This window comes from Orcinus orca, chromosome 5 (genome assembly GCF_937001465.1).
Source record: "Orcinus orca chromosome 5, mOrcOrc1.1, whole genome shotgun sequence".
In the NCBI taxonomy this organism is placed as follows: Eukaryota; Metazoa; Chordata; class Mammalia; order Artiodactyla; family Delphinidae; genus Orcinus; species Orcinus orca.
This window is the reverse complement of record NC_064563.1, coordinates 51,282,627-51,309,495: the sequence shown is the minus strand read 5'-3', so window position 1 is coordinate 51,309,495 and position 26,869 is coordinate 51,282,627. Positions and strand designations below refer to the sequence as shown.

Sequence of the window (26,869 nt, the reverse complement as noted above, 5' to 3'; positions counted from 1 at the left end):
TTAAATGTAAAGAAGTCGGGGAACTCCCTGACCTCAATTTTTTCAGAGTATGGTTTTAATCTTTAATCAGAAAGGTGTTATATTGAATAGATAAGCTTTCCCTTTCAGGTTATAAAGCCATGTGCCTCTGTCTAGGCAGGCTGCAGAAACTGTTTTCTTTTTTTAAATTACTTCTTTAATAACCCTAATGAAAATGAAGGTTGTTTCCGTGAGTTGAAAATTAGGCCATTATTGATTAATTTTATCATTGGAAGAGAATATTAAAAATAATTCATTTTGAGTTTTATAATGTGTTTTTAGAGGTCCTTTGAATCTGTATTTGATGAGGCAGACGATTACGTCAGAGACTTTAATGAAGCTACAGTGTGAACACCCAACTCAAGAAGATGAGGAAACTATGCACTTTCCCAAAATTTGGAATGAGTGTAGACCAGGGTTCAAATCTGGACTCCATAATTAAATACTTGGATGATCTTTGACGGGTTACCTAGCCACTCAGCCTGTTTCATTGCCTGTTTGAACAAAGATTATACTTGCTCTCTGAAGTTATGAGTCTAATGAAAACATCTATTCTGTGCCTGGTACGCAGTAGATGTTTTGAAAAAGGTAGTCAGCTCCACCCCACTTTAATTAGTTGATAAATTACGACTTCTAGAAAAACAAATTAAAATACTCGCCTTACTGGTGGTGAGTTAGTAACTTCATCTTTCTATACAAAGGCTTCATAGTTGAAAACTAGCTATATTACATCAAAGTTTTCATATAACACCAACTTAGAGCTTTATGTCCTATTTTTATTTTCTAATGACACCCTTTTAAGATCTCCATTAGGGAAAGTAAGTTTAGCATATTAAAAGACATGATGCTTTTAACAGGCATTCTTATTTCTCTCATGAAGCATATTTTGGAACGATCTTCGAAAGGCTGCTGCTTCAATCGTTAATTCATTTTACTCAGAGACTGTGAACATCAAAGCAATAAAATTCAGTTAAGTGGAAGAGTCAGGAAATAGAATATTCTGGTGAATTCAGTTGTCAGTGCTAAATAAAAAACATATTACCTTCTCCACCCATGTGTTTTCTGGTGTCTGTATTTAAATCATTCTATTGAATTTGAGGTTGTATTGAAAACTCTGTACCAAGTTATTTTTCTGGTAAAAGAGAAATCAATTAAAGAAAATACTTTTTGTTTCATGTTATATTATTGAAAAGCATTTCAAACTGTATTAGTTGCTTTACTTCATTGTTAAGAATGGCCATCATTAAAAACAACAGTTCTCCTCTAGGGATGAAAATGTAGATCAGATATGAAGATTCAACTAGATGTATATTGTCCCTTGGCCATGGCAATGAATTTATCAATAGATTTTGATCTTTCCCTTTCTTTTAGAACATGAATACAATAAAAAAATTCCACTTAAGTTATGGTAAAATGAGCATTAACATAATTAATTATTATGATATAAACTTAAGAGTAGTTTATGGTTGTGTAGAAATTTGAAAAGTGCAGAAAAAATTTTGAGACAAAGTCACTCATAATTCTTAACAACCAGCACAGTCTCTAAAGTTTTAGTGTTTAGTCTTTATTTATAGAATCAAAGACAAATGGATGTGCAGTTTTCTTTGACTAGTTTAAGCTTTTTCAAATCTGTTTAACTTGATGTTTTGCTTTATCTAGTCATATTTCCACTTTAAGTTTTAGAACAATTTACAAACGGATGAAAAGAACAGAAATGAAACTTCTCTTCGTGGCTTAAAAAATCTGTCCTTAATCAATATTGCATTGGGGAAACAGAAAAAAAAATAACAGATTATTTTTAAACGGTTTTTAGTCTGCAAGAAGTTGACATGTAAAATAGTAAATCAGGTACCTGCTTTCAGAATTCGGGAAAAAAGTTTCTCTGAAAAATAGAACCATTCAGAAGCCAAATTTTAAGAGGTTTTTTCCCACTTATTTTCTGACTTGGAGTATTGAAAGAAAAGTTTTAATCACAGTAATTTTTTGTTGGCTTGCTTTCAGGTCTTTGCGTCACAATAAGGAATGTAAGCCTAACAGAAAAACGCAGCCATGAATTATCAATATTTTCTTTATCTTACATGGGGTAATTTCTGATAATTGACTTTGTAAGGAAAATCTTGTGAAAATTCTTTCAATTCTGTAATACAGTATTATCAGATACATATTTTCATCAGCTATATATCATTCATAGTGACACTTTATAAACTCATTTAAACTCAGAGTGAGAAATTAAGCTCATAATAACATCTTTTATTTCTTAGTTATGAAGTTAAGGAATTAAAAAGTTATTTTTGTATATTCCTAGTGAAACACCAGGCCAGAAAATATTAATGTGCTCTTGTTAGATTATCTGTGTTCTTTTCAAATTCATGAACTCTGAAAGACAAAATGATGGAAACACTCCCTTTTTGCACCTCAGACACATATCATGTATATTTGGCATGTTGATAGTGTAGAAGTGTCCTTTCTGCCTTACAGGAATCGGTAAGGGCCTGATTTTCCCCCTCAAATGCCTGTGTTGTTTTCTCTCATGCTTTTAGTATGGGGATGATTTACTGAGTTCTGACAGTACATTGGCAACAATGTTTAGATCAGAGGGTTTTTTTGTTTCGGGGATTTTTTTTTTTTGGTTTTTTATATCGTGTGCTTGTGTGTGTGTGTGTGTGTGTGTGTGTGTGTGTGTGTGTTTGATAGCCTCAGAAGAAAAACTTTAATAACTGTTTAGTGCTATTTTTTTGTTTGCCTACATATACTGCTAAATGTATTTATGCTTAATGTGTATTTCTAGGTTTATTGTTTTGGATCAAGAGCTACAATTCCTAATTGATAAATTTGTGGTGTTGAAGGGATAGACTGCTTGGGTACTGTAGTTTTTATTTCGGCATTGAGTAAGTAACAAAATAGCACAAAATTATCTTCATTAAAAGTAGAACTCAAAAGCGGGTCCTTTAAAATGTTAAAAAATTTACCTAGTGAGTTCCCAAGATGCTAAAGCAAAGATGAAAGAACCAAGCATGAATATTAACTAAAAATTGTCCCAATTCGCCTATGATAATTCATATTCAGCAGTAATTACAAAAAGACCCACAACATTTCTTTTATCTATATACTTAAATTCATACAGCTTTATGGTGGGGTGATGGGCATGTTGTATCAATGATTTAAAGGTGAATTTACAGATAATAATTTCTTTCTCACAATCTCTTGAATGACAATCAAAAAATTACCGTAATAAATGGATTCCTTTTCTTATGAAGTATCTCCCCAGAAATTCAGAATAATGGAACAAGAGTACACTAAATCACTAAAAAGTTTAATGCTTCTTAAGTAAATGTCTTTTCAGTACTGAGCTAATGGCTAAAGAAAGGTCACTGGATCGTCTAACGAATAGATAGGAGTAATTTCTAATTAGCACCTGTTCCCGCCACAAATTACATGTGAATTGGGTGTAAAAAAGCTCTTTGTATATAAATTGTAAAGGACTATAAAAGCATAGTTTTGCTACTAAAAGTGGGTTTTTTTAAAGGACACTGTTTTCCCCTGAATATATTAACACTCATCTGCAAATGTATTTAACCTCTTAGTGACAGGTTTATCTACAAGGTGATAAAGAATAGAACCGAGATCTTTAGTGGAATAACTGTTTGCTCTTCCAGAGAAATTCTGATTTACACTTTGTCAATGGGGAAATAGCATAGCATCAGAGGTGAAGTGTTTATTATGCTAATGAATCTTGTTTTAAGTTATGGTTATAATTAGTTTTATTCTATATTACTTGAAAACAAAATGTAGTGTAATAATAAATGTCAGCTACTCTTGTCCAAATTACTATAAATATTGAATTGTTGGAATCTGGAACCAGTGAGGTTATTCTGTGCCTGCACTTCCTGTTTTCACCCACCTCCCAATTACTTGCAGCTGTCAAAATAATTTTAATCATTTTCAGATACTTCGCAGAAGAAAAGAGACTTAAGCCCTTCAGCCAAAAAAGATGTTGCCCCTCCTCTTGTGGTCTTCTTTTATAACCCCGCTGGGTCCCACTAGTCTAGTCAGGCCAGCATTCTTTCTGAGCATCACTATTATGCTGTAAGATCTTAAACATTTATCCAGGTCATTCCACAGTTCTGATTCTGTGTCCTTGCTTGTTAAACCACAGCAGAGAATCAGGGAATCTTAGAGCTGGAGGAAGCCTCAGAAATCAGTTGCTAAGCCCCTTTATTTTACCAGTGATGAAATGTATGACATTAAATAAATACCTTTCAGATTAAAAATTAAACCCAAATCTCTGGACTTCTAGCCTTTGGCCTGTTCCACCAGGAAATGTTGCCTGCAGATATGTGCAAGTAGACACATGCAAAAATCTGCCTATTCCAAAGAATACCTGATATTTGCATTCTCCCACCTCTGTGTCCAGGCTGTTCACCACATATGCTTGGTTATGCCCTAGTATGGGAAAGAGCAAATTGAAACATGAATCAGGCAGGGAAAAAAAGGAGCAAGCATGCTCCTTAGACCTGTTTGCAATGGAAGTAGCAATTGTAATTGTATGCACTTTGCTGCTTTTATTAGTCATTCAGTATCAAAGTTCATTCAGTATCAAAGAAGGATAATGTGTCTGTATCTTTTCGAGTTGTACCTGTAGAAAAGGAGAGCCCTACCATAGAACACCTTAAGTATGACACAGGGTCTTAGTTTATATATAATGGTTTTCAACTTATTGAAAATCATAGGTGACAGATAAATCTGAAATAGTATTCTTTTGTCAAAAACTTTTTCCTAAAAAATCAGCCTTTCCCAGCATTCTGCTAAATTGAATCTTTCTTAATCAAATGTATTTATATTTTTTAAAGATTTTTTTTTGATATAGACCATTTTTAAAGTCTTTATTGAATTTTGTTATAGTATTGATTCTGTTCTATGTTTTGGTTTTTTGGCCATGAGACATGTGGGATCTTAGCTCCCCCACCAGGGATCAAACCCACGCCCCCTGCATTGGAAGGTGAAGTCATAATCACTGGATGGCCAGCGAAGTCCCTAAGTTTATTTTACTGAGAATATACAAATCCACTTTGAAATGATTAGTGTATCGCTGATGCCACCTACTCTTCTCCTTTGCTTTAAATATGCATATTTAGAATTTTAGCATTGGAAGGACCTTGATGACTCAGATGTCCAACTACCTCATTTTATTGCTGAGGAAACAATTTGAAAGGTGAAGTTTCTTAGATGTGAGCACAGAACTGGTTAGTGTCTGGTAGCATGGAGCTCAGGAATCTTGGCTCAGGCCACTGTTATTTCCCCTAAATTACTTGAAAAATTCTCATTAAATTGTCTCTTGGCTCCATCTGTTTCTGGCTGTTTCTCTGTCAGTCTGTCTCTTTTTTCCTTCTCTCTCTTTTTTTCTTCTTCCAGGCTAATCCATCTCAGTTCTTTGTAAGTCATTTTCAGTGGATTTAATGTGAATACTAACTATGGAACGGGTTGAAAAGAAAAACTGGAAGTTTAACTCTAATTAGAATGCTGGTATCATCAAAGATTTTTTTCTTTCTTTTAGCATCCAGTTATATATGCACCTTTCTACAGATCTGGACTGTCTGTTGATTTTACTCTGCTTTCAAAGATCCCCATGTGCTTTGTCAATTTAAACAATATAGATATTAGATATATTGTCTCTACCTTTCATAGAAAACCTTTAGAGGTTGCCAATGAATTCCTATGCTTATATTGGTATAAGTCAGCTGTATCACATTTAAAGTTTCTTAAAGCTGGACTCTTAGGAATCCATCTTGATATGTAACCAATTACAAGTTTTATATGTAAATTTTGTGAAATAATTGGTATGAAGAGTACACTGTTAACGTCACGTGCTGATTATCTTGGATCAGTCATTTAATAAACCATCAGCAGAGGTATCCACTTTGTACCAGACCCAAGGCTACGTGACCATCGGCACAGATTTGACTCTCTCATAAGTAATTCCACAAAGTCGTAGGAGTGACAAATCTGTATGTAAAGTATTATAATAAGACCACGGATAGGGATTTGCTTAGGCCCCCATGGAAGAATAGACGTGGGGCATCCATACTGCCTGGAGAAGCCTCTGGAGACCACAGTGAAGGTGGACGCTGATCTCACATGTCGGGTTTCACATCGTGGATGACTGTGTTTACGTGATGGACGCCGATACAATCGCAGTACCTCAAGGGCTACTCACCAGAATTTCACAAAACCCTCTGTGTCCTCCTCATGTCACATCATCATCAGAAGTCTCCTGCTGTCACCCTAAAATCCACACGTCCTGTTACGTAATATACCCTTTCTTTTTTTTGTTTTTGTTTTTGTTTTTTTTGCGGTACGCGGGCCTCTCACTGTTGTGGCCTCTCCAGTTGCAGAGCACAGGCTCCGGACGCGCAGGCTCAGCGGCCATGGCTCACGGGCCCAGCCGCCCCGCGGCATGTGGGATCCTCCCGGACCGGGGCACGAACCCGTGTCCCCTGCATTGGCAGGCGGACTCTCAACCACTGCGCCACCAGGGAAGTCCTATCCTTTCTTAAAGGATGAAGAAAAGATAATATTTTTATTTGACCTTGGAGGGTCTCAATCAGTGAGCTCAGCCTTCTACTCTTAAGGTCTTTGACGGGCCGTGCAGTGAGTGGAGATTAAAATATGACCGTTGCCCCGAATCAGGCAGTGCCCAGGATTTCAATGCAGAAGACATTCTTATTTAGAGTCACATATGATCTTAGCAAACTGAAAATATACATTGTTCTGTAGCAAATATAAGGAAAGAAAAGAAATCATACCTAATTATACTCCTCTCTCAAAGGAGAGCTTAAAATGTCCAAAAATGGAAAGAGAATGCAGGATATCACTAAGAATTTTAATCAAACTGGTGAAGCAGGTTTTAGACATCTGCTGTTGACTTTGTCCCCACAGTATCTTATCTTCTTAACTTCCCTCAGTGGTAACTGGTATAGGTAGTTAAGCAGTTTAGTTGTGGGACAAAAAAAAATATGTCAGGAAGCGTACGACGTGGCTGTGGAGGGTAGGCTGGCGTTTACCTCAAAGGGTTCCTTGTGTTGGGTCTTAGACTTGTAAGTGATAATGAAATAGACCTTCCCAGCAGTGACCTTCTAGCTACTAGCAACTTGAGTGTTTCTTAGATTACTCTTCCTACTTCCCTGCACTATCTTGGTATCCCTCTCAAGCATTAAACGTGTCCAACGTGGGATGCAGGGTGCATGATGCCCTGCCCCCACCCAAAGAGCTCCCACTGTCCTCCTTGGTCCTGGACCCTCCTTTCACGCAGTAGCATAAACCAGAAATCCTTGCACCATCCTTGGATCCACTTTCGTAACGTACTTTGAGTCAGTCACTGAGGCATTTTGCATTTATTGCTTAAATACATTTTGCTTCTGTTCCTTCCCCTCCCTCCATCAATGATTACGGCATATACTTGAATATTATAAAGCTAGATTCCCTTCCCCCTGCAAAAGTACTCCTCAGAAAAGAGGGGGTCTTGTACTGGAGTGAGCATAAAGCCTCTGCAATTTCTGGGAGCCCTCCCAATTGCTTCATTTTAAACCGCAGAGCGCTGTGTGAAGGAGACACATTGGTCCAAAATGGCCTCGTTTAATGCGACTAGATATTTATGAAGGGCACCTGACAAAAATCTTCTTTTTTGGTTTTAAAGGATGTGGCAGCATTTAAGATAGTGTGGGTATTTATTCCCAGGAATGTGATCTCACAATGGTAAATGCAAAATATCTTTATAAATAAGCCTTTTCACTACCCTCCCCCCCCACTGCAAAAACAAAAGAAAACAAAAACACCCCCAATACGTTCAGGAGTTAGGGCTACCGAAAGCATGAATCTGCACCTCCAAGACAAATGGAGATGTCAGCTATCCTAATTTTTACCAAATATATGTGACTTAGGACATTTCCAGTGACCGCATCAGACAGAGATTCCACTAATGCTGTATTCCAGTGAAGATGGGTATGCTTCAGAAAACTGTCAGAGGACTAAGATGCTGACCTGAGGTGATGCAGACGCAGATGTCAGACATGCCTGTGAAGAGTTTGAATCAAATTGGGGAGATGCGGATGGAGGGACAAAAGTGACCTATCTAAATGTTTTATATTTCACTATTAATTTCACTTACGTAACTGAAAATAACAAGGACCATGATCTTATGTAAACACTTGTACATTCAGAAAAGTACATGAATCTTAAGCATGGAGCTCAGTGAATTCTCACAAAGCAGACAGTGTGGAATCAGACCAGGAATCAGACAGTTACCAGCACCCAAAAATGTGCCCTCCTGCGCTCTTCCAGGAACTGCCTGTCCACCTCCCACTGCCAATAGGCACGGTGTGAACAGGTGCGTCCTCCTCTCGCCACGGAATAGTTTCGCTTATTTTTGAATTTTCTGTAAGTAGACTCATTCAGTAAGCGCCACTTTGCTGTCTGGCTTCTTGTCTCAACATTTTGTTTGTGAAACTCACATGTGGCTTCATTCGGTTTCTCCACGTTGCTGAGTGGTATTTCACTTTATGAACAACCACAACTTATCCATTCTCCGGGGACAGATGTTTGTGTTGTTTCCAGTTGGGGAGGGTCGTGAAGAGTCTCGTTCTTCCGAGTCTCCTCTGTGACTTCTGGTGACCGCATGCCAGCATTTGCTTGGGTACCTATGTAGGAGTGGGATTACAGACCACACAGGATACCCCTCATCAGCTCCGACGGGTGCTGGCAAACAGGTTTCTGAAGTGGTTGTACCAAGCTCCACGCGCATCAACAAGGTAGGAGGGCGCCTTTCTGCATATTCTTGCCAGCTTGGTACTTTCTGTCTTTTTTATTTTAGTCATTTTGATGGGAGAATAGTGGTATTACGTTATGATTTTAACTTGATTTTCCTGATAACTTAACCCAGCTGACCACTTTTTCAAATATCTAACCACCATTAGGATATCCTTAAGTGTCTGTCCGTATTCTTTTTCACTCCCCACTCATTTTCACTTCTCTAAAATTTTGTATATTCCAGTTGGAAAAGAAATCAATTTTTTTTAATTGGATTATCTTATTGGCAAAACTGGAGATCATCTTATATTGGGGCAATATGGAAGTCATTGAGGTGACCTCTTAACTGATCCATCACCCTCTGCTCTCTCTCAGATGCTCTACTCCGTCTTCCGTACTACCCATAAAGTTATTTTCTATACGCAGATCTGATCAAGTCAATTGTAGCCCTATCCCACTCATTCTCTCCCCTCCCTGATTACCTACCTTCCTGTCGACGCTGTGCTAAACAGAGTGTTTCCAGAACCCGCCTTTGAAAGGTCATGGGGAGGAGGAGTTGGGCGGGTTCGAGGCACACTTGCTAAATATTCAGATTATCAAGGCTCTTCCCTGGAAATTCTGATTCAGTAGCTTCCAGTGGGGTCAGGAATCTGTGTGATGAACAAGCACTCCAGGTTTCTCTTATTTTCAGGGAAGTTTGAGGAATACTACGAACAGGTTGATTTTGGTTTTGCCTCAGTGCTCTTACATGTTCTCTGTCCACTGTCTGGGTTATTCTCCTCCACTGGAAGGAAACATCCTCACAAACGTTGCCTCTGGGAATCCCGATTGACTCCTGCAGGCTGAGTAAGTCACTCTGTAGTCAATGAAGTCTTACCCCCGGTCTTCCTCATAAACCTAGCCCACGGTGGCCTTCCCCATCTCAGCTGATTGCATGCACTGGTTTTACCTTCAGTTTAAATTCAGAATCGGCTGCAGCTTGCACACGGTCCTATTCTCCCGTTACACCCGGGCCTGCGTGACTGCACGTGCCTGCTACTAGCTAGCTTTCCCGCTTGCGTCTTGCACCCGTGCGGTCAGAGTGATCATTATTTTAAAATCTAAGTTAACATCACATGTGCCTGCTCAGAACGCTCCAGTGGCTCCCCATTTCTCTCAGAGTAAAAGCCAAGTCTTCATGAGGTCCTACAAGACCCATCGCCATCTGCCCCCTTCCCCACCTTCCCCCTTTGACCTTCTAGGCTCACTCTGCCTCAGGTATTCTGGCCTCCCTGCTTTTCTTAGAACATCCCAGGTATGGTTGCACTGTAGGGCTTTTGCACTTCCTGTTCTATCTATCTGGAACACTTGACCTGAGGCGTCTGTGGTACTAACTCCTTCACCACGTTTTTCAAGTGTTGGCTCAAACGTCTCCTCAGCGAATCCTGTCTTGACCACCCTATTTAAAAGTGAAACGTGATCCATCCTTCTCACAACTCCAATCTCTTATACTCTGTTCTTTTCTCCCCGTGGCATTCACTAACTTCTAGTGTACTCTTAATTATGTTTATCATTTACATCTTTCTGCAGAATATGAGTTCCCCAAAGGCAATATTTTCTACTGTTGTGCTCACAATATATTCTCAAATATCAGAACAATGCCTGGCGTATAATAAATGCTCAGTGAATATTTGTTTGATTTGTAGATTGTAATATTCAGGATGCAATAGAGAAGAGGCCTTACATAGTATCTCTTTATAAGCCAGGTTTTTTATGAAGCCATTTCCAAGATATGTTGCATACCTTCACATTTTGAAGTGAAAACTTGACACTGGCAGTTTGGATGAAGATGGGGTTGCTTGTGTATTGCTTCATTGGTTTGAAGGAGAAGCCAATTGCAGCCCAGCTCATGCTCCCTGAGTTGTGTGTATTCTCTGAGATACAGGTTTATACAACAGGGTTGATACTTGAGTCCTGGATTTTAGGTTTTTCTCTAAAACATGCCAGCAAAGATGCTGGCATTACTTGAAGTGTCCATAGAAGCAGGTTTCCATGAAGAAATCAGGTAACTTAAGAAATGTCTTTTACGTTTGGATCAAGCACATCGATTTTGAAAAGTTTATGCATAAATTCTTAGTTCCATTATAGAACCAATGTGCTTTTGCCTATTTTAGCCCATCTGAAGAGCATTCTTATATACCCTTGCATCAGTTTTGGGTGACCAGAAACCTAATCCTCTCTCTCATGCATTATTTCTTGAAATGCTGTGATGCAGTCCACCTGAAATCTGATTGCTAGATAAGCATATTACTCTAGAGGGTCTATGTATATACATCTGATGTTAGAATAACTTTTACTTCTCTTACTGTGAATTCCTAAGTTTCTAATATATACACATATGTACTTATTCATGCCTTTGAGAATGTAACTTTTACTTTGTTGAGTCCCGTATTTTCATGGGACAGGAGGATAATTTTTCTCTTAGCTTACCAAGAGATTATATGTAAAAATCTGCTGGCTCAGCAGGCCATTCTGTCATCCTGGCTTACCTAACCTTTGGTGATCTCTAATTGTCTTCTTACTGTTTTTACTGTCTTAGCCTCCTCTCGCAACCCAAATTTGTTGACTAGAAGCTTTTTATAAGAGTAATGCCTGTACTTTAGTGTCTCCCAGGGGGCCTGGAATACTGCTGGTGCCATGATAGCTCTGAGCAGCTAAGAGTAGAATTATTTCATGAGGAGTGAATAGATTTCCTCTAATAGTAAGAATGATTATTAGTAGCTCACCACTTGAAAGAATGCCAAGAAGAAGACTTGTGTGAAGACATATATCTTAAGTCAGCTAATATAATACTTGTTTGAAAAAGCCAAATCTCAATTAGATAGTGTCATGAGGGAAAGCCTTTGTATAGTTTTATCCAAAATAAGAAAGGCAGTTAGGCACCAATTCAAATCATGTTTAAAATTCCATTTAAATGACTTCATAAACTGTATGCATTAGCAAACTTAAAAATAGACACTTTATGAACTATTATAGGAACTTTAGTGTGCAGTAAAAAAATAAATACAGCAGGGGCTTCCCTGGTGGCGCAGTGGTTGAGAGTCTGCCTGCCGATGCAGGGGACGCGGGTTCATGCCCCGGTCCGGGAAGATCCCACATGCCGCGGAGCGGCTGGGCCCGTGAGCCATGGCCGCTGAGCCTGCGCGTCCGGAGCCTGTGCTCCGCAACGGGAGAGGCCACAACAGTGAGAGGCCCGCGTACCACAAAAAAAAAAAAAAAAAAAAAAAAAAAAATACAGCAATTGCCACGAAGTAGAAAAATACCTAATCAGACTGTCCTTTTTTTCCTCTCAGCATTCTGAAAACTTCTATATTTCAGGGCTCTGATTTAACTAATGCTAATCTTATGAGCCTATACATCAACAGATAAATTTATATTTAATCTCTATTCTGTCATCTGTCTATTCTCTGGGATATGTGAGTACTAATGAGCCAACAAATATGGAAATTCAGTTAAAAATGCTGGGACTTAAAGGATGGCAGGCAAATGAGGAAGAGAATGAAATATCTTCTAAATGCATTCATTTATTTCTCAAGTATTATTGAATACCACTAGATATTAGGAGCTGGGGGATTGGAACTGAAGTGGTAGTAAGGGCTGGGAATATAGAAGAGAAGGAAAGAGGAGCTAGCCAATCCCAGCCTTCATGGCACACATAGTTCATTCATTCATTCATTCATTCATTATCTGTTGAATGCCTGTAACTCACTGTAACAGGGATACAACACTGAAATAAATCAAACGAGAAATTCTTGCCCTGACTGAGCTTATATTCTAGTGAGATAGAAAGGCAATAAATAAGGCCCCCAAAAGTAAAAAAAAATTAATAGAAAGAGTTAAGGACTAAGGAGAAAAATGAAGTGGGGAGGGAGCCTGGAAGTGTTGAGGGTGGGAAGCAGGTGGCAGTCTTAGGTTGTCCAGGAAAGGATCTGATGAGAAGGTATCTTTCTAGTAAAGACCTGAGGGAAGTGAGGGAGCTAGTCACACAGATGCCTGGAGGAGGAGCAGCGGGGCTGCCAGGAAGAGGCAGTGTGAGGTGCTGAAGTGAGAGCTCGCCTCGCATGTTCGGGGGATGCTGAGGAGGCCGCTGTGGCTGGAGCAGGATGGACGATGGGGTGAAGCCTCGTGAGGGCTGTGGGTTTCGCTCAAGTCGTGAAGGGAGGCCATTGGGAGGTTTTGCCCCCAGGCCTGCGATGTGACCAAGGGAACTAACCATAATTCAAATTCAGCCATCAATGGTCAAGCAGACCGGAAAGGTTGAATTGTACTGGAAGTTGTAAAACCGGAAGGGGGTGAGAAGCCAAAGCTGGACTTAATGGTTTAGGAGTTACCTGTGAGAAAAACGCTCCATGAGTCAGGAGGATGGGGCAGACTTTGTGGAAAGAGTGGGGTGGAGACACCAAAGTAGAGCCTTAGGGGTGCCTTTGCCCACTCACGGGGGCTGCAGGGGGATCCAGTGTGATCCTCAAAATGGTAATAGGTGTCCCCCTTCTTTTGTCTTTTTACTTGTTTTATATGGGTTGTTTTCTAAGAAGATCTTTGGTATTCTTTCTCAGACTTCTTATGAGGTGAAATGATGAAAGAAGGAAGGAAAGATAATTGGAAAACTGTATCTATGATGTTGTCTTCATGTTAATTACCAGCTCATTGTGCAGCAGAGGAGGTGGGTGGGCAAGTGGCTGGCCTCCAGCCCACTTCTGGCCAGTTAGAACCACAGTTGAGAACTGTTCGTAAAGACATAATAAATATCTACGATTTTAGGCCTAAAAAACCAAAATAAAGCAAAACCTCAAGAGTATTATCTTCTGAGAACTATAGTGATTTCAATTTATTTTCCTTTTTTGTCATTGCTCTTGCTATCCTACTTAAGTATCTTCAGCCACAATTATCAAAACACTAATTTGTTCATTTCAAGTTTTATCACCTGTAAAATGATAAAGGTACTCGCAAATCAATGTTTTCACAAGTTGAATTGTGTGCCTTTCATACCAAGACTCGGTTGTATGTTTTGTTTTTAAAGATAAAACCCTGTGTTGTCGTCGGGACTGAAAGCAAAATTTCACAGGCTGTTGCTTCTGCCAAAGAAACCTTGCCCTCTCTTGGCTTAAGGTGTTAAAACACTTAGCAGTGTTTTCTGTCTAATTTTATTTATTTTTATTTTTTATTTTTTGCGGTACGCGGGCCTCTCACTGTTGTGGCCTCTCCCGTTGCGGAGCACAGGCTCCGGATGCACAGGCCCAGCGGCCATGGCTCACAGACCCAGCTGCTCCGCGGCATGTGGGATCTTCCCGGACTGGGGCACGAACCCGTGTCCCCTGCATCGGCAGGCTGACTCTCAACCACTGCACCACCAGGGAAGCCCTTCTGTCTAATTTTAAACTGTTGTTTTCTAATTCTGAATTGGAGCAGTTTGTCATAGATGAAATGTCATAGATATATATTTTACCCCTAAGTGGATGCCTGCACCTAATTTCTCTGTGCCTTTTGGATGGAAGTCAGAGTTAAAGTGGAAAATTGCTGTCGGAAGCTGGCATATTTTTAAACTCTTGAGTGAGTTAAGGGGGGAATAAAAACTCTTTCCACCCTTGACTGCATGGAAAATATTAAACTCCTTGTCAGTAAGCAGGGGAGATGATGAGTATTGTGGATTTTCATCCTTCTCTCACGAGTTCTTATGATTCACATCCTATCCCTGTTGTAGTGTTGGTCTGCATTAACGATCTTGAATGCTGAGACTGAACCATTATTTTTATACTTATTTTTTCTTTAACCTGATGGGTGCTTTGAGAATATTAATTATACACCTTTTTTGTTGCAAAGGATCTAGCAGTTTGGCTTCATCTTGACTGATGCCCTTGACTTCCGAGTATAAATAGAAAAAGAGATAGGTGACAGGGATTGATTAGCAATCCTCCTTCTGAGCAAAGCAGTAAACCTATCTAGATAAATAACCAGCCCCAAAGCCTGGAGAATGCATGCTAAAGAATTAAGGGTAGCGTGTGTGGTGTGTGTGTGTGTGTGTGTGTGTGTGTGTGTGTGTGTGTGTGTGTTTAATTGATAGGGAAATTTTCTAGAAGAGCCACAAGAACACAAAGATTCTATCTGGTCCATTTTGCTGTTCTTCAATTGTTATTAGAAAATAGGCTTATAGGTTTTACTAAGCTATTAGAATGATTATTCGCAACCTCCCCCCTTTTTAAGGGAATTTTTTTTTTTTTAAGTAACAGGAAACTGAGATCAGTATTTCATTGCTGTTTCAAGTCTCTCTCTCAATGTATATGTGTATTACTTTGTTATTATTAGACTTTAATTGTAGGGTTGAAAGAGCTCAGGGAATCACCTGATTGATTCTCTGGCACTTTGAAGCCATCACAGATAGCTGAAAAAATATTTTAGTATTTTTCTGGCACTTACTCTGTGCCTTGCCGTGTTTGAAGCACTTCACATCAATTAACTCATTTAGCCCTGACATCCACCCAAAGGGATGGGCACTGTTTTTATTCCCATGTACCATATAAAGAAACTGAAGCACAAAGAAGTTCGGCAACTCTCCCCATAAGGAATGAATCTGGGACTTGAACCCAGACACCAGAGTCTGTGCTCTCGACCTTTACGTACCGCCTGCCTCTTTCCTTCTCCCATTCCTTCTAGAGTTGCTAATTCTAAGGGTTAATTTTTACTCTCACTTTCCTTTACCTAACGTGGTTTCCTCAGCCTATAGTTTAAGGTTCCTTTTCGGTTTGGGTGTTTTTTTTTTTTTCCTTTTTCTGAGCACTTCTCCAGCTTTCCGTCAGTCACTGCTGCTCCATTCTCTCACCTTCCTCCTCGGTGATGTTCTCAACCCTCAAACCATTTCTGAATTCTTAGGTTATATGTCAGGACTAGAAGCTGGTGGCTGTCATAATGACCAGTTCTGAGTAAGATAATATTAATAGTACAGTTACCTCATGGTTCCTCACATATAGCCTCTATTCCTGTTTACCACATCTTTTTTCTGCTGCATTTGCAAAAGCACGTTATTCATGCCTTAGGTCATGCTATGAGTGATGCCATTTTATGGATTCATGAATAGTCTCAGATTTCCCAAGACCTTCGGATGTGGACTGTAATCCATAAACATGCTCTCCTCTTTGTGGACATCGTATAGCATCTCTTTAGGTGATCTAGGAAAGTTTCTAACTGTGTGTCCTAGGATCTTCTAGCTCTTGAGACACGTTGCTCTTAAGATGTCGAATGTCTAAATCCCCATGATACATACAACTGTCAAAGACAGTTTGGTCGATGGGGACTTTGGACCAGCCGGTGGCACGTTATCCTCCTGGCTGAATCGCAGGGAAGAGAGTAAAGCACGGAGCACCGTCTCCCCTGCCCCCCACATAGAGCGCTCCTCACTCCAGTCCCCACACCCGCTCTCCGCTAGGTGGAATCTAGTGGACCCTCCACCCTTATTGAGGATGAAATCCTGCAGGTGAGTTTTCTGCTGCCTAAACCAAAGGTAAGCGTTCCGCGGTCAGCCACTGCTGCTCCATTCTCTCATGACGTGCCACGTGACGTTGAGTGACCGCTGCCACATTTTATTAAGTCAGGAAGGATTTCACAGGATTACAAGTTGTACCTACAACGTTTGCCGCCATCCTTACCCTTCCGTGATAATAGTTAACATCTAGAGTCTGAGGTGGCGGCGGATGGTGGGAAGCAGCCCCCCACATGTGTTTTCTTGGCTGTGCTTCTGCTGGGTTTTGTTGTTGTTGGTATCTCGGGTGTTGCTAGGCTGGATTGTCTCCCCATAAAGGTCCTGACCTCCCTTCAGGAGCCCCCTAGACTCAGGACCCCTGCTGCCACTTTTGACTCCATTAGAGCAAGATCTTGACTACTTTGCCTGTTGACCCTTCTTTGAAAGTGATGTACATGCTTGCTGAAATTGTCCCGTTAGTGCACCCAGATTCCCTGTTACCCGGCATGTTTATGTTCCTGTGACCTTCTTCCCAGACCGTGGGAACTTTGGCCAGTGGATTGGAGGTGAGGGAGTGTTGTTCCTTCCAGCTGGGGAGCTTAGGTGTTCCCATGGCATCCTGTTCTTGCCTGTGTATATCATGATCACACCGTAATTTATCTATTCCCCTGCGAGCCTCCACTACCTGGCGGAAATTCTCAGACTATGGGCAGGCAGTTCTGGGTCTGGCTTGGTGAGGCTCCCCAGCTCTAGTCTTTGTTTTCCCTCCCTCGTTCCAAATGTCATTCAAGATGGTAGTGTTAGTACCAATCCAAGGAACCTCTTGGTGTTAATAGGCTTTCAGGAATTGGCCGAGAGACTTATCTACTGTACACCTATATGGTTGAAAAAAGTCTAATTTCTCAACAGTGGACTTGGAGCCAAGCTTTTTGGAGCACAGCTGCCTTTAGTCCAGTTCCAACACCTCTGTGTCTTTGTCCCTGTGATGTCTTCCAGCAGTGCCCTTCTCCTGTGGGGCTCCCATCTACCAAATCGTTCTTCACTCCCAAAGCCAGCCAAGAGATTGTCACCTCTGAGAATCTCCCCTCACTCCTCTCCCATCCAGAGCTCACCCCTCTCTTTCACTGGGCTTTTAGTATGCCAAATGCATTTGGCTCTAATTATTTAAAATTACCTAATCTATCTCCTGTGTTGGACTAGAGCTTCTTGAGGCCAAGGCCCATGTCTATTCATTTTGCATTTCTGCTCCTAATATGGTGCCGGGTACATCGCAGCAGCTCAATAACTGGGGAGTTGGATTAGATCCCTTTGTAACAATAGCACTGGGGGAGTGGGAGGGATCATCTGGTGAACAGAATAGGAACCCAAGTGGAGAAAGGGAATGGAGCAGCTCATTATTTCGATGACTAATGGGAGGCTGAATTGAGGGGAAAGATGAGTTTGGGGCAGGCATGCCATCAGGGGATGACACCATACCAGTTTGGCTGGTGGCAGGCCTTCTAGGAGTTCTGGACTGAGATGTTAGCAGAGGTGTGAGGAGAGCTAAGGGCTGTGGGAGTCGTAGATGGAGCCCTGGGAATGGCAGGTTTCTATGGGACACCAAGATGAGAGATGCGGTGTTGGGAGAAGGGGAAGGACCCTGGAGATGATGGGCGTGTTGGAAGGAGGACAGAGATAGCTGGTAACTGGCAGGGGTGGCAGTGGGGAAGGGGCGGGGGGAGGGACGGGGCAGGGGGTCCAGCAGCAACAAGCAGATGTCAGGGAGGGGAGTTGCTGCGACCATGGCAACTCTAGGCGGCCGGCAGTGTCGGGCAGCTGTTGCACTGGACGGACAGTCAGCGGCTGGTGATTGACTTGTATCTTAGGTAGTCATGGGGAGCTAGGGCTGGTAACAGAACCAAGTGACAGGCTTGGCTGAGCTTGCAGGGAATGAGATCATTTGGGACCGTAATGCTGAACAAACAGGATTAAAGGGCGCGTCAGAAACGTAACTTTGTTCTCTCCTTCTCTCCCCTATTCCAACCACTCCGCGGAGCTGGGTTTTCTGTCCCTGCATGAAATCTAAGACAGACTTCACTACTTTACAGCTTCTCTCAGATCAAAGAAAGAAAAAATCTTTCGGTAACTTTTATCCATAAACACAGTCTTGGTTTAGTAAGGATCGTGTCTGGTCTAGTCCAGTGTAGTAATACAAATTTTTTTCATTTAAAGGTAAAGCTTTTCCCACTCTTGCAGCTCCCGTTCGCTGTAGATGTGAAGCCTGTAGTGTGGGAGAGAGTCCCGATGGGCTTCTGCCTATTTTCCCCCTAACACATCTGCTCTCTCTCCTGCACTCCACGGGCAACTGCAGCTACTTCAGAGTAGATGGGGGAGGTGGGGTTGGTAAAGTGCAGGAAGGTCCTACAGCAGGACATCAGTTTGCCTTGGGTTTCCTGCCATGGCAGATGTAAACCTGACTTGTTCCTTTGTGGGCACTTGTATAGGTTCTTTAGTGGGGAGAGTCTCTCCCTCCTTCATCTCTGTGGCTATCTTACCTAAGTTTTTCCTGACGTGGCGGAATCCACCCCTTCTTTCAGCAAGCCTTAGTATGCTGCTGAGGTTTCCTCACCCACCCAGGCATCTTTCACTGAGACTCATGCAGCTCATGTTGACTTGGCAGTACTTATGGGATATCTGGGTGGAAATCCTCTCCTAGCACCTGAGAGAGAGGTGGGAGCTGGACACCCAGATGTGAGGGTAAGTGCCGTGTAGATGTTGGCTGAAGTCGTGAGCGTGGACACGCTTGTCCGGGAAGAGACCTGGAGCCTCACACAGACTCATGTTCCAGAAGCATGAGGACAAGAAGGTGGAAGCCTCTTCCAGAGTGTTGGTTTTACAGAGGGGCAGACTGCATAGGAGTCAGCCCAGAATTAATGCCTCTTATCGTGTCCATCTTTTACCAAGAATGTGGAACTTAAAATGCATACGTTTTAATTTTAATTGTGAAAGGACTCTAAACTGTCTTCTTCCTGTTTTGAAAGTTGATGTTAATTTTACCTTAGAATTTCTAATTCTTTGAAGATAAGTTTTAACTTTTTTTTTTCCAGTTGTGTATGAACACAGATCAAGATTAGAGAAATCCTTGCAAAAGGAAAGACTTGAACATAAGAAAGCAAAGGAAGGTAAATAAATAATGTAATTCGTGTTCTGTGTTTCTATCATACTCTTCTTTGAAGCATCACGTACTTGCTTTACTATTTTTTTGCTAAGAAGTTTTTCAGATCACCCAAAGTCAGTTTCATTTGGTGGATGGAGAAGGAGATACCAAGCAATATGCTATACATTGCGACAAAATAATTCCTGCTCAAGACTAGATTCAGAATCTTTCATTCAGTTGGTGCCACTTTGAGGTCATTCATATATTGGTTATATGTATTGCTTCGGAAATAACACACAGTTTTTCTTTGAATATTATCAATGCATACGTTACTAACACCTGACTTCTGTCCACAGGCATCCAGGAAAAGTAACAGCATGTGTTGTCCAGAATATGACAAACGTTATATAAACATATACGTATACATGTACATTTGGAATGTAATGAATTGATCTTATTGTACAATGTCTTTTAGGTTATACACCTGTTTTCATCTTGTGGTAAAGGCTTTATTGGCACAACTGATTGGTTTGGTTTGAAAAATCAACATTTAGCACAGGTATTAGGCAATGCTGTTGATTTTTATCAGAGTTTTTCTATAAAGCATGGAGCTTATACAGGTTGTGGTTTGAAATTAGCTGCATTCTTTTTTTTTTTTTTTACATCTTTATTGGAGTATAATTGCTTTACAATGGTGTGTTGGTTTCTGCTTTATAACAAAGTGAATCAGTTATGCATATACATATGTTCCCATATCTCTTCCCGCTTGCGTCTCCCTCCCTCCCACCCTCCCTATCCCACCCCTCCAGGCGGTCACAAAGCACCGAGCTGATCTCCCTGTGCTATGCGGCTGCTTCCCACTAGCTATCTACCTTACGTTTGGTAGTGTATAGATGTCCATGCCTCTCTCTCGCTTTGTCACAGCTTACCCTTCCTCCTCCCCATATCCTCAAGTCCATTCTCTAGTAGGTTTGTGTCTTTATTCCTGTCTTACCCCTACGTTCTTCATGACATTTTTTTTTTAATTCCATATATATGTGTTAGCATACGGTATTTGTCTTTCTCTTTCTGACTTACTTCACTCTGTATGACAGACTCTAGGTCTATCCACTTCATTACAAATAGCTCAATTTCGTTTCTTTTTATGGCTGAGTAATATTCCATTGTATATATGTGCCACATCTTCTTTATCCATTCATCCGACGATGGACACTTAGGTTGTTTCCATCTCTGGGCTATTGTAAATAGAGCTGCAATGAACATTCTGGTACATGACTCTTTTTGAATTATGGTTTTCTCAGGGTATATGCCCAGTAGTGGGATTGCTGGGTCATATGGTAGTTCTATTTGTAGTTTTTTAAGGAACCTCCATACTGCTCTCCATAGTGGCTGTACCAATTCACATTCCCACCAGCAGTGCAAGAGTGTTCCCTTTCCTCCACACCCTCTCCAGCATTTATTGTTTCTAGATTTTTTGATGATGGCCATTCTGACTGGTGTGAGATGATATCTCATTGTAGTTTTGATTTGCATTTCTCTAATGATTAATGATGTTGAGCGTTCTTTCATGTGTTTGTTGGCAGTCTGTATATCTTCTTTGGAGAAATATGGTCACCTTATCTTTGATAAAGGAGGCAGGAATGTACAGTGGAGAAAGGACAGCCTCTTCAATAAGTGGTGCTGGGAAAACTGGACAGGTACATGTAAAAGTATGAGATTAGATCACTCCCTAACACCATATACAAAAATAAACTCAAAATGGATTAAAGACCTAAATGTAAGGCCAGAAACTATCAAACTCTTAGAGGAAAACATAGGCAGAAGACTCTACGACATAAATCACAGCAAGATCCTTTTTGACCCGCCTCCTAGAGAAATGGAAATAAAAACAAAAATAAACAAATGGGACCTAATGAAACTTCAAAGCTTTTGCACAGCAAAGGAAACCATAAACAAGACGAAAAGACAACCCTCAGAATGGGAGAAAATATTTGCAAATGAAGCAACTGACAAAGGATTAATCTCCAAAATTTATAAGCAGTTCATGCAGCTCAATAACAAAAAAACAAACAACCCAATCCAAAAATGGGCAGAAGACCTAAATAGACATTTCTCCTGCATTCTATTTTTATTTATTCATCTTTTTGGTAAATCTTGAGATTGAAGTGAGATGTTCCGTCTGATTACCTTGGTGTGAGGTAGAAGGAGGGAGAACAGAGGAGGGCAGTGTGGGCTAGGATGTTTTACTGAGATGTTTCAGATCATTAAAATGCTTTGATAGGATTTGGATTTCCCTTGTCTTCAAAAGCAGAGTGATTTTATAGAGCCATCTAGTGGATAATAAAGCCTTAATAGCATTAAAGATGGTTTCCACGGCTTGATTTCCTTTTCAGGTCCTGAATGATTTTCGTGTGCCATCTAGTGGCTGGCAATAAACCATCTCTGTCCTTAGGTGCACTTCATGTTTTTTTCCTCCTTAATTTCAAGGACAGTTCATCACCAAGTACACATTCTAAATGCACTTTTAATCAGTTGGTTATAGTGTGTATTTTGTTGATACAAGATTCACAACTTAAAGGTAAAGAGGAAAATTATATAACAGTTTTTTTCAACTCGTGCTAAAGCATTAAAAGACAAAGTATATAAGTCACCAAGTAGATTGTCTTAAACCTGAAACATTTTTTAGGTCTGAGTAAAGTACGCCTATGTTCTTTTAGATGTCTAAAAATGCCACAGTGAATTAACTTATACTCTATTTTCTCCATTTTGTATTTTCTAGATTTTCTGGTTTATAAATTAGAAGCACAAGAAACACTAAATAAGGGAAGGGTGAGTTTTTTTTTTTTTTTCTCCCTTAATTTTTTATTTCACGAAACTTGCAAGAGGGGCAAATATGGTCGCAAAACCTTTTACTCTGTTGATCATTAGGACTGAAGGGCTGAAATACATTTCCGTCCTTCCCTCCCTCCCTTCCTCTCTCCTTTCCTTCCTTCCTTGCCAAGAGATTCTCAGAGGAAGATCTAAAAACTGCTCTTTTAAAACCTACCTTCCTTTGTTTATCACATTACTGTGATAGTGATAAATTGGAAATAGCCTTAATGTTCAACCATAATCATAATCTCTTCATAAAGAGATTATTTTTATTCACTTATTTATTCATTTGTAGTCTCTCTTTTCTATAGAATGTGATATTTATTTTAATTTGCCTTTGCAGGACGTTACTGTCACTTGCATAGACATTGCTGTGTAATGTCTGACACGGTACCTGGCCTAGAGTTCCCATGTTCAAAAACATTTGTGGAACGAATGAATACATAAATGATATTGGCAGTTTAAAAAGTTTTTAAGTCCAAATTAACTGGAGAAAAACAAGTTTTTCTCTTACTCTAAGAAAAATATGTAAGCATTGGTTGCATAAAGCATTGGCGTTTTGGGGTATTAAAACTGAGAAGAGTCTGTTCCTTGAATAACTAGGAGGCTGTCAGCTTTCGACTCTTACCTGCTTTTAAAAGCCCTAGCCAGAACTGTGTGTATTCTGTTGTGCATTTTGTAATGCAATTTATTACAAATTAAAATGGTAAAGTGATAAAATAAAATGATAAAGCAAAAATGCAGTTCATTTTAGAAGCTGCAAGAATATGAAAGAAAGAAAGAATTGAGGCTGTGCTTATACCGGTGACGGGTAAAGCAAGGAGTGGGGCACATAAGATAGAACAACACAGCAGCCTGGGGAGAGAAAAGTTTCAGGTGGTTTGTGGTTTGCACACTCACTGGTTATGGTTGCCCAGGGCTGGACTTGTGTGAGGTCCAAATGTGAAGATGCTCCACTGGCACACAGAGACACACTCCTGGAGCGCGTGCTTCAGCCATAGGTGTAGGCTCAAGTTTTGGTCCTGGCTCTGCTACTAAAGGAAATGTTTGCCCTGGCCTGTTCCTTAGCCTTTCTGTTTCTCACTCTGTGAGTTGGATTCTAGCTGGGTAAAGTCACGTATGTAGAATTTCTTACCCGCTGAAGCTCGAGGCAGGAAAGTGCCTTTTCTCTCCCTTCCCGGAAGCCATGCGAAGCTTGTGAGGCCTGGTTTATCTCCTTTTCCCCTTGGAGCACCGGGCACAATATATCAGCCATGTGCGGTGCTGCATCTCAGGACAAGTTCCCCTGTGCCTCTGGCCTCAGTTTTTCTTCTCAGTATGAGAGTGGAAGTAAATCACCTCCAAGGGCCCTGTCAAGCTGCTGTTTCATAATTCCATGTCCTGATTTTTCATTATTAAAGTCTAGCAAACTTAGAGGAATGTGAAAACTTCATTTCTGCTATTAAGTAAAGAGATGGCCTCAGAATTGTCCTGTTTCGAGCTTAGAGTTCATTTTCACTTAACACAAGTGAAATGAGTGAAATCCTTCCATTAAGACCTTTAAGCTCTGGTTAGCAAAAGAGCCAAATTTGTTATTTTTGTGTTAACTGTTTGCTTTTCAATTTACAGCAAGATTCTAATAGCAGGTACAGCGCGTTGAATGTCCAACATCAGATGTTAAAGGTGAGTAATTTAAAGCTGTTCTTCGTAAGTGAATCAAAGGATTAACTAAGTAACTTAAGTGATCAAGGAAAGTTTACAGAAAGTTGATTTGTATTGTGATATGGTATATTAAAGTCATTTCTGGCTAAAAGTGATATATAATTATAATGCTCCATCATGTTTATCACCTGATTTCAAAGAACATATTTAGCTCATTACACATTTTTTATAAATCAGGCTCTCTGGTCACCTAATTTTTAATTTTGTTCTCTATCTTTTAAGGATTTTTGTTTGTTTTTTAAATCTAATTTCTCAGAGTCGTTTTTCTTAGAGATTTTCTTCTATCTTAGTCGCGCTGGAGGCAGTAGAAGTATTAAAATGCTGCCTTCCTGTTACTAATGTGCAATAAATGTTCTGCCTACCACAGGAGCACACTTTATGTTTAAAGATTCTCCTTCCTTGGTTCTTGGATAAAACTCATTATTGTGTCAGGAAAATTGAAAAAAAGAGAGAGAGAGAGAGATGCATTATTTCTGTTCAGGCCAGAAGAGATGAGCAGCAGACATTATGCCACCCTGCACAGCAGGGAAAAAAACCACGCCACTGTCTTCAGCCCCTACCCCCCAGCTTTTTGTTTGGTGTTGTGTTTTCTCCTATATCAGTAGGGCATATGCTTTTTATTGAAACCGGCATCTTTCCTATTATCAAGAAAGCAATACATGAATTAAAGCAGACCACCCTTTCATATTAAGCATTTGGAGACTGTAGAATTTATCTAGATTGTGGTTACACTGTTATAATCAGGAGTAGTGTAAGTAAGAATCATTCTATAAACAGTCGATTTATTACTTCCCCCAAACGGAAAAAAGTCTCCCCCCCCCCCTTCTTTAAACTGGGTTACCAGGAAGGCTGAAAATCAAAGAAAGGAAATAAAAAATGTTGCTGGGAAAACATCAGATTGAAAGAGGCAGTCTAGAGTATCCATGGAGGGGTAATTTTTTCGTTAGCTTTACCCTGTTTCCACAGTAACTTGAGTCCCTGGGAATTTCCCCAAATCCCTTCCTTTTCCATCTCTCATGCAAACTTCCAACTTCTTGTTTTTCCCGTTAATGTTAAAAATTCAGGAGAAAATTATTTTTGGCCATGATCCCAAACTATTCATTTGGAATGGAAGGGAAATGGAAGGGAGCTGCACAAATTCAAAGCAGTCTGAGGAAAACGAAGCCTGCTTCTTCATTTGTGCTGACTTTCTGGCAAGAGAAAGACTACGCTATTGAGAGACAGATTCTGATATAATTTAGAGAATGTACATCCCTGCTAAAGTTTTCATCTTTGCAGAGTCAACATGAGGAGCTAAAGAAACAGCACAGCGACTTGGAAGAGGAACACCGCAGGCAAGGAGAAGACTTCAGTAGGACATTTAATGACCACAAGCAGCGATACCTGCAGCTGCAGCAAGAGAAAGAACAAGAGCTTTCTAAGCTAAAAGGTATTTGGAAACCTAATTAGTCAGTGTGCATGGAAATGAATACTCATATTAACGTTTGAATAGAACAATAGACTTTTGTTTTATTTTGTTTGTTGCTTGCTGATTGATTACCTTACATGTGGTCCTTTACCAGTTACTTCTTACTTCTTTATGAAGTTTCACACTTATCTCTTTGGGTTTGTTTAGGGAAACAGAATAGAATACTTAGTGTTTCTCAACGGGGCACATTGGCCATGTTGGGCAAGACAGTTCTCTTTTTAAGTGTGTTGTGAGACATTTAGCATCTCTGACCCCACCCACAAAATGCCATCAGTGCTCCCCAGTTACAGTGATGCATTTCCAGATCTCCACAGGGGCATAAAGACTCCCTGTTGATCGGTAATAGTAGCTTCAAAAAGCTCAGGCTCTGGAGTCAGACTGCTCTGGTGAATCTTGGCCTCTTCAATGACTAGTTTATATATGACCACAGGCAAGTTGTGTAGCGTAAACCGTCCTCATCTGTAAAAGCGGGATATTCATAAAAAGTATCAACCTTGTAGAGTTGGTATGAGGATTACATTATGCAGAGCACCTAGAACAGTTACTGGTACGTGGTAGACCTTCAATCTATATTAACCACCACCAGCATCAGCATCAGGTATTTTCATAGTAATGTGGAACAAAATATATCACTTCTGAGTACATGTGAGTTCTGGAAAAGGGCAATAGCATATTCTACAATCACCTATCCAGGTACTAAATAAGTCTGAAGTGTGAGATTTGGTTTAAAAACATACATGGTGCTTGCAGAAACACGGGTGAAATCCTGGTGCTTGCAAAAACACGGGTGAAATCCTGGTGCTTTGCAAAAACATGAGTGAAGAACAATTTCCTGGTTTTATATAAAGTGTCATCATAGAAAGAAACCATGTGAAGGGTCCTTTGGATTTTCTATACTTTTTTTTTGCAATGTTTTGTCTCGAAGTGTTCCAAAATAATAGGCTAATAACAGTATTCCAAAATAATAGGAATACTTTGTCTGTAAGTATTCCAAAAAGGCACCTGGGAGTTAAATAGCCACTGAGGCAGTTTACAAAGGGTTGAGATGGTCTTGATGGAGCCAGATGTCAGCAGAATGATACCCAAGAGATGTAGACATGTAGGGGCCTTGGCTTGTTGGTGGTAAGCTGGGTGGTGAGGAGTCAGTAAGATAACAAAATAGAGAAAGGAAGAGACTAAACACTGAAAGCCCTTACAAAGGTGGTAAAAGGAAGAGAGAACCAGAAGACTCCAGTGCGCAGACAGCACTTGCCACCCTGGGGATGCTACACCTTTGTGTGGTGAAGGAGGACATTTGACTTGTAGGATCTACTGTTCAGCATTTTCAAACCTGAGCCAAGCTGAGGAAATATATTTAATTATATTGATATGAAGGAGATCC

General features: G+C 40.4%; 1 protein-coding gene across 8 annotated transcripts in view; it reads left to right on the top strand.

Annotated features, from left to right (window-relative positions):
• The window catches only part of GOLIM4 (golgi integral membrane protein 4), an 80,051-nt gene that overhangs the window by 23,386 nt on the left and 29,796 nt on the right, over nt 1–26,869 (top strand). For 7 of the 8 annotated variants that reach the window (XM_012533308.3, XM_004270580.4, XM_033429581.2 and 4 more), the window contains 4 exons: nt 19,399–19,473; nt 22,228–22,277; nt 23,928–23,981; nt 25,299–25,449. In XM_012533308.3, the coding sequence (XP_012388762.1) occupies nt 19,399–19,473; nt 22,228–22,277; nt 23,928–23,981; nt 25,299–25,449 (330 nt within the window). The remainder of the gene's footprint in view (nt 1–19,398; nt 19,474–22,227; nt 22,278–23,927; nt 23,982–25,298; nt 25,450–26,869) is intronic. The other variant, XM_033429582.2, reaches the window with a different exon arrangement.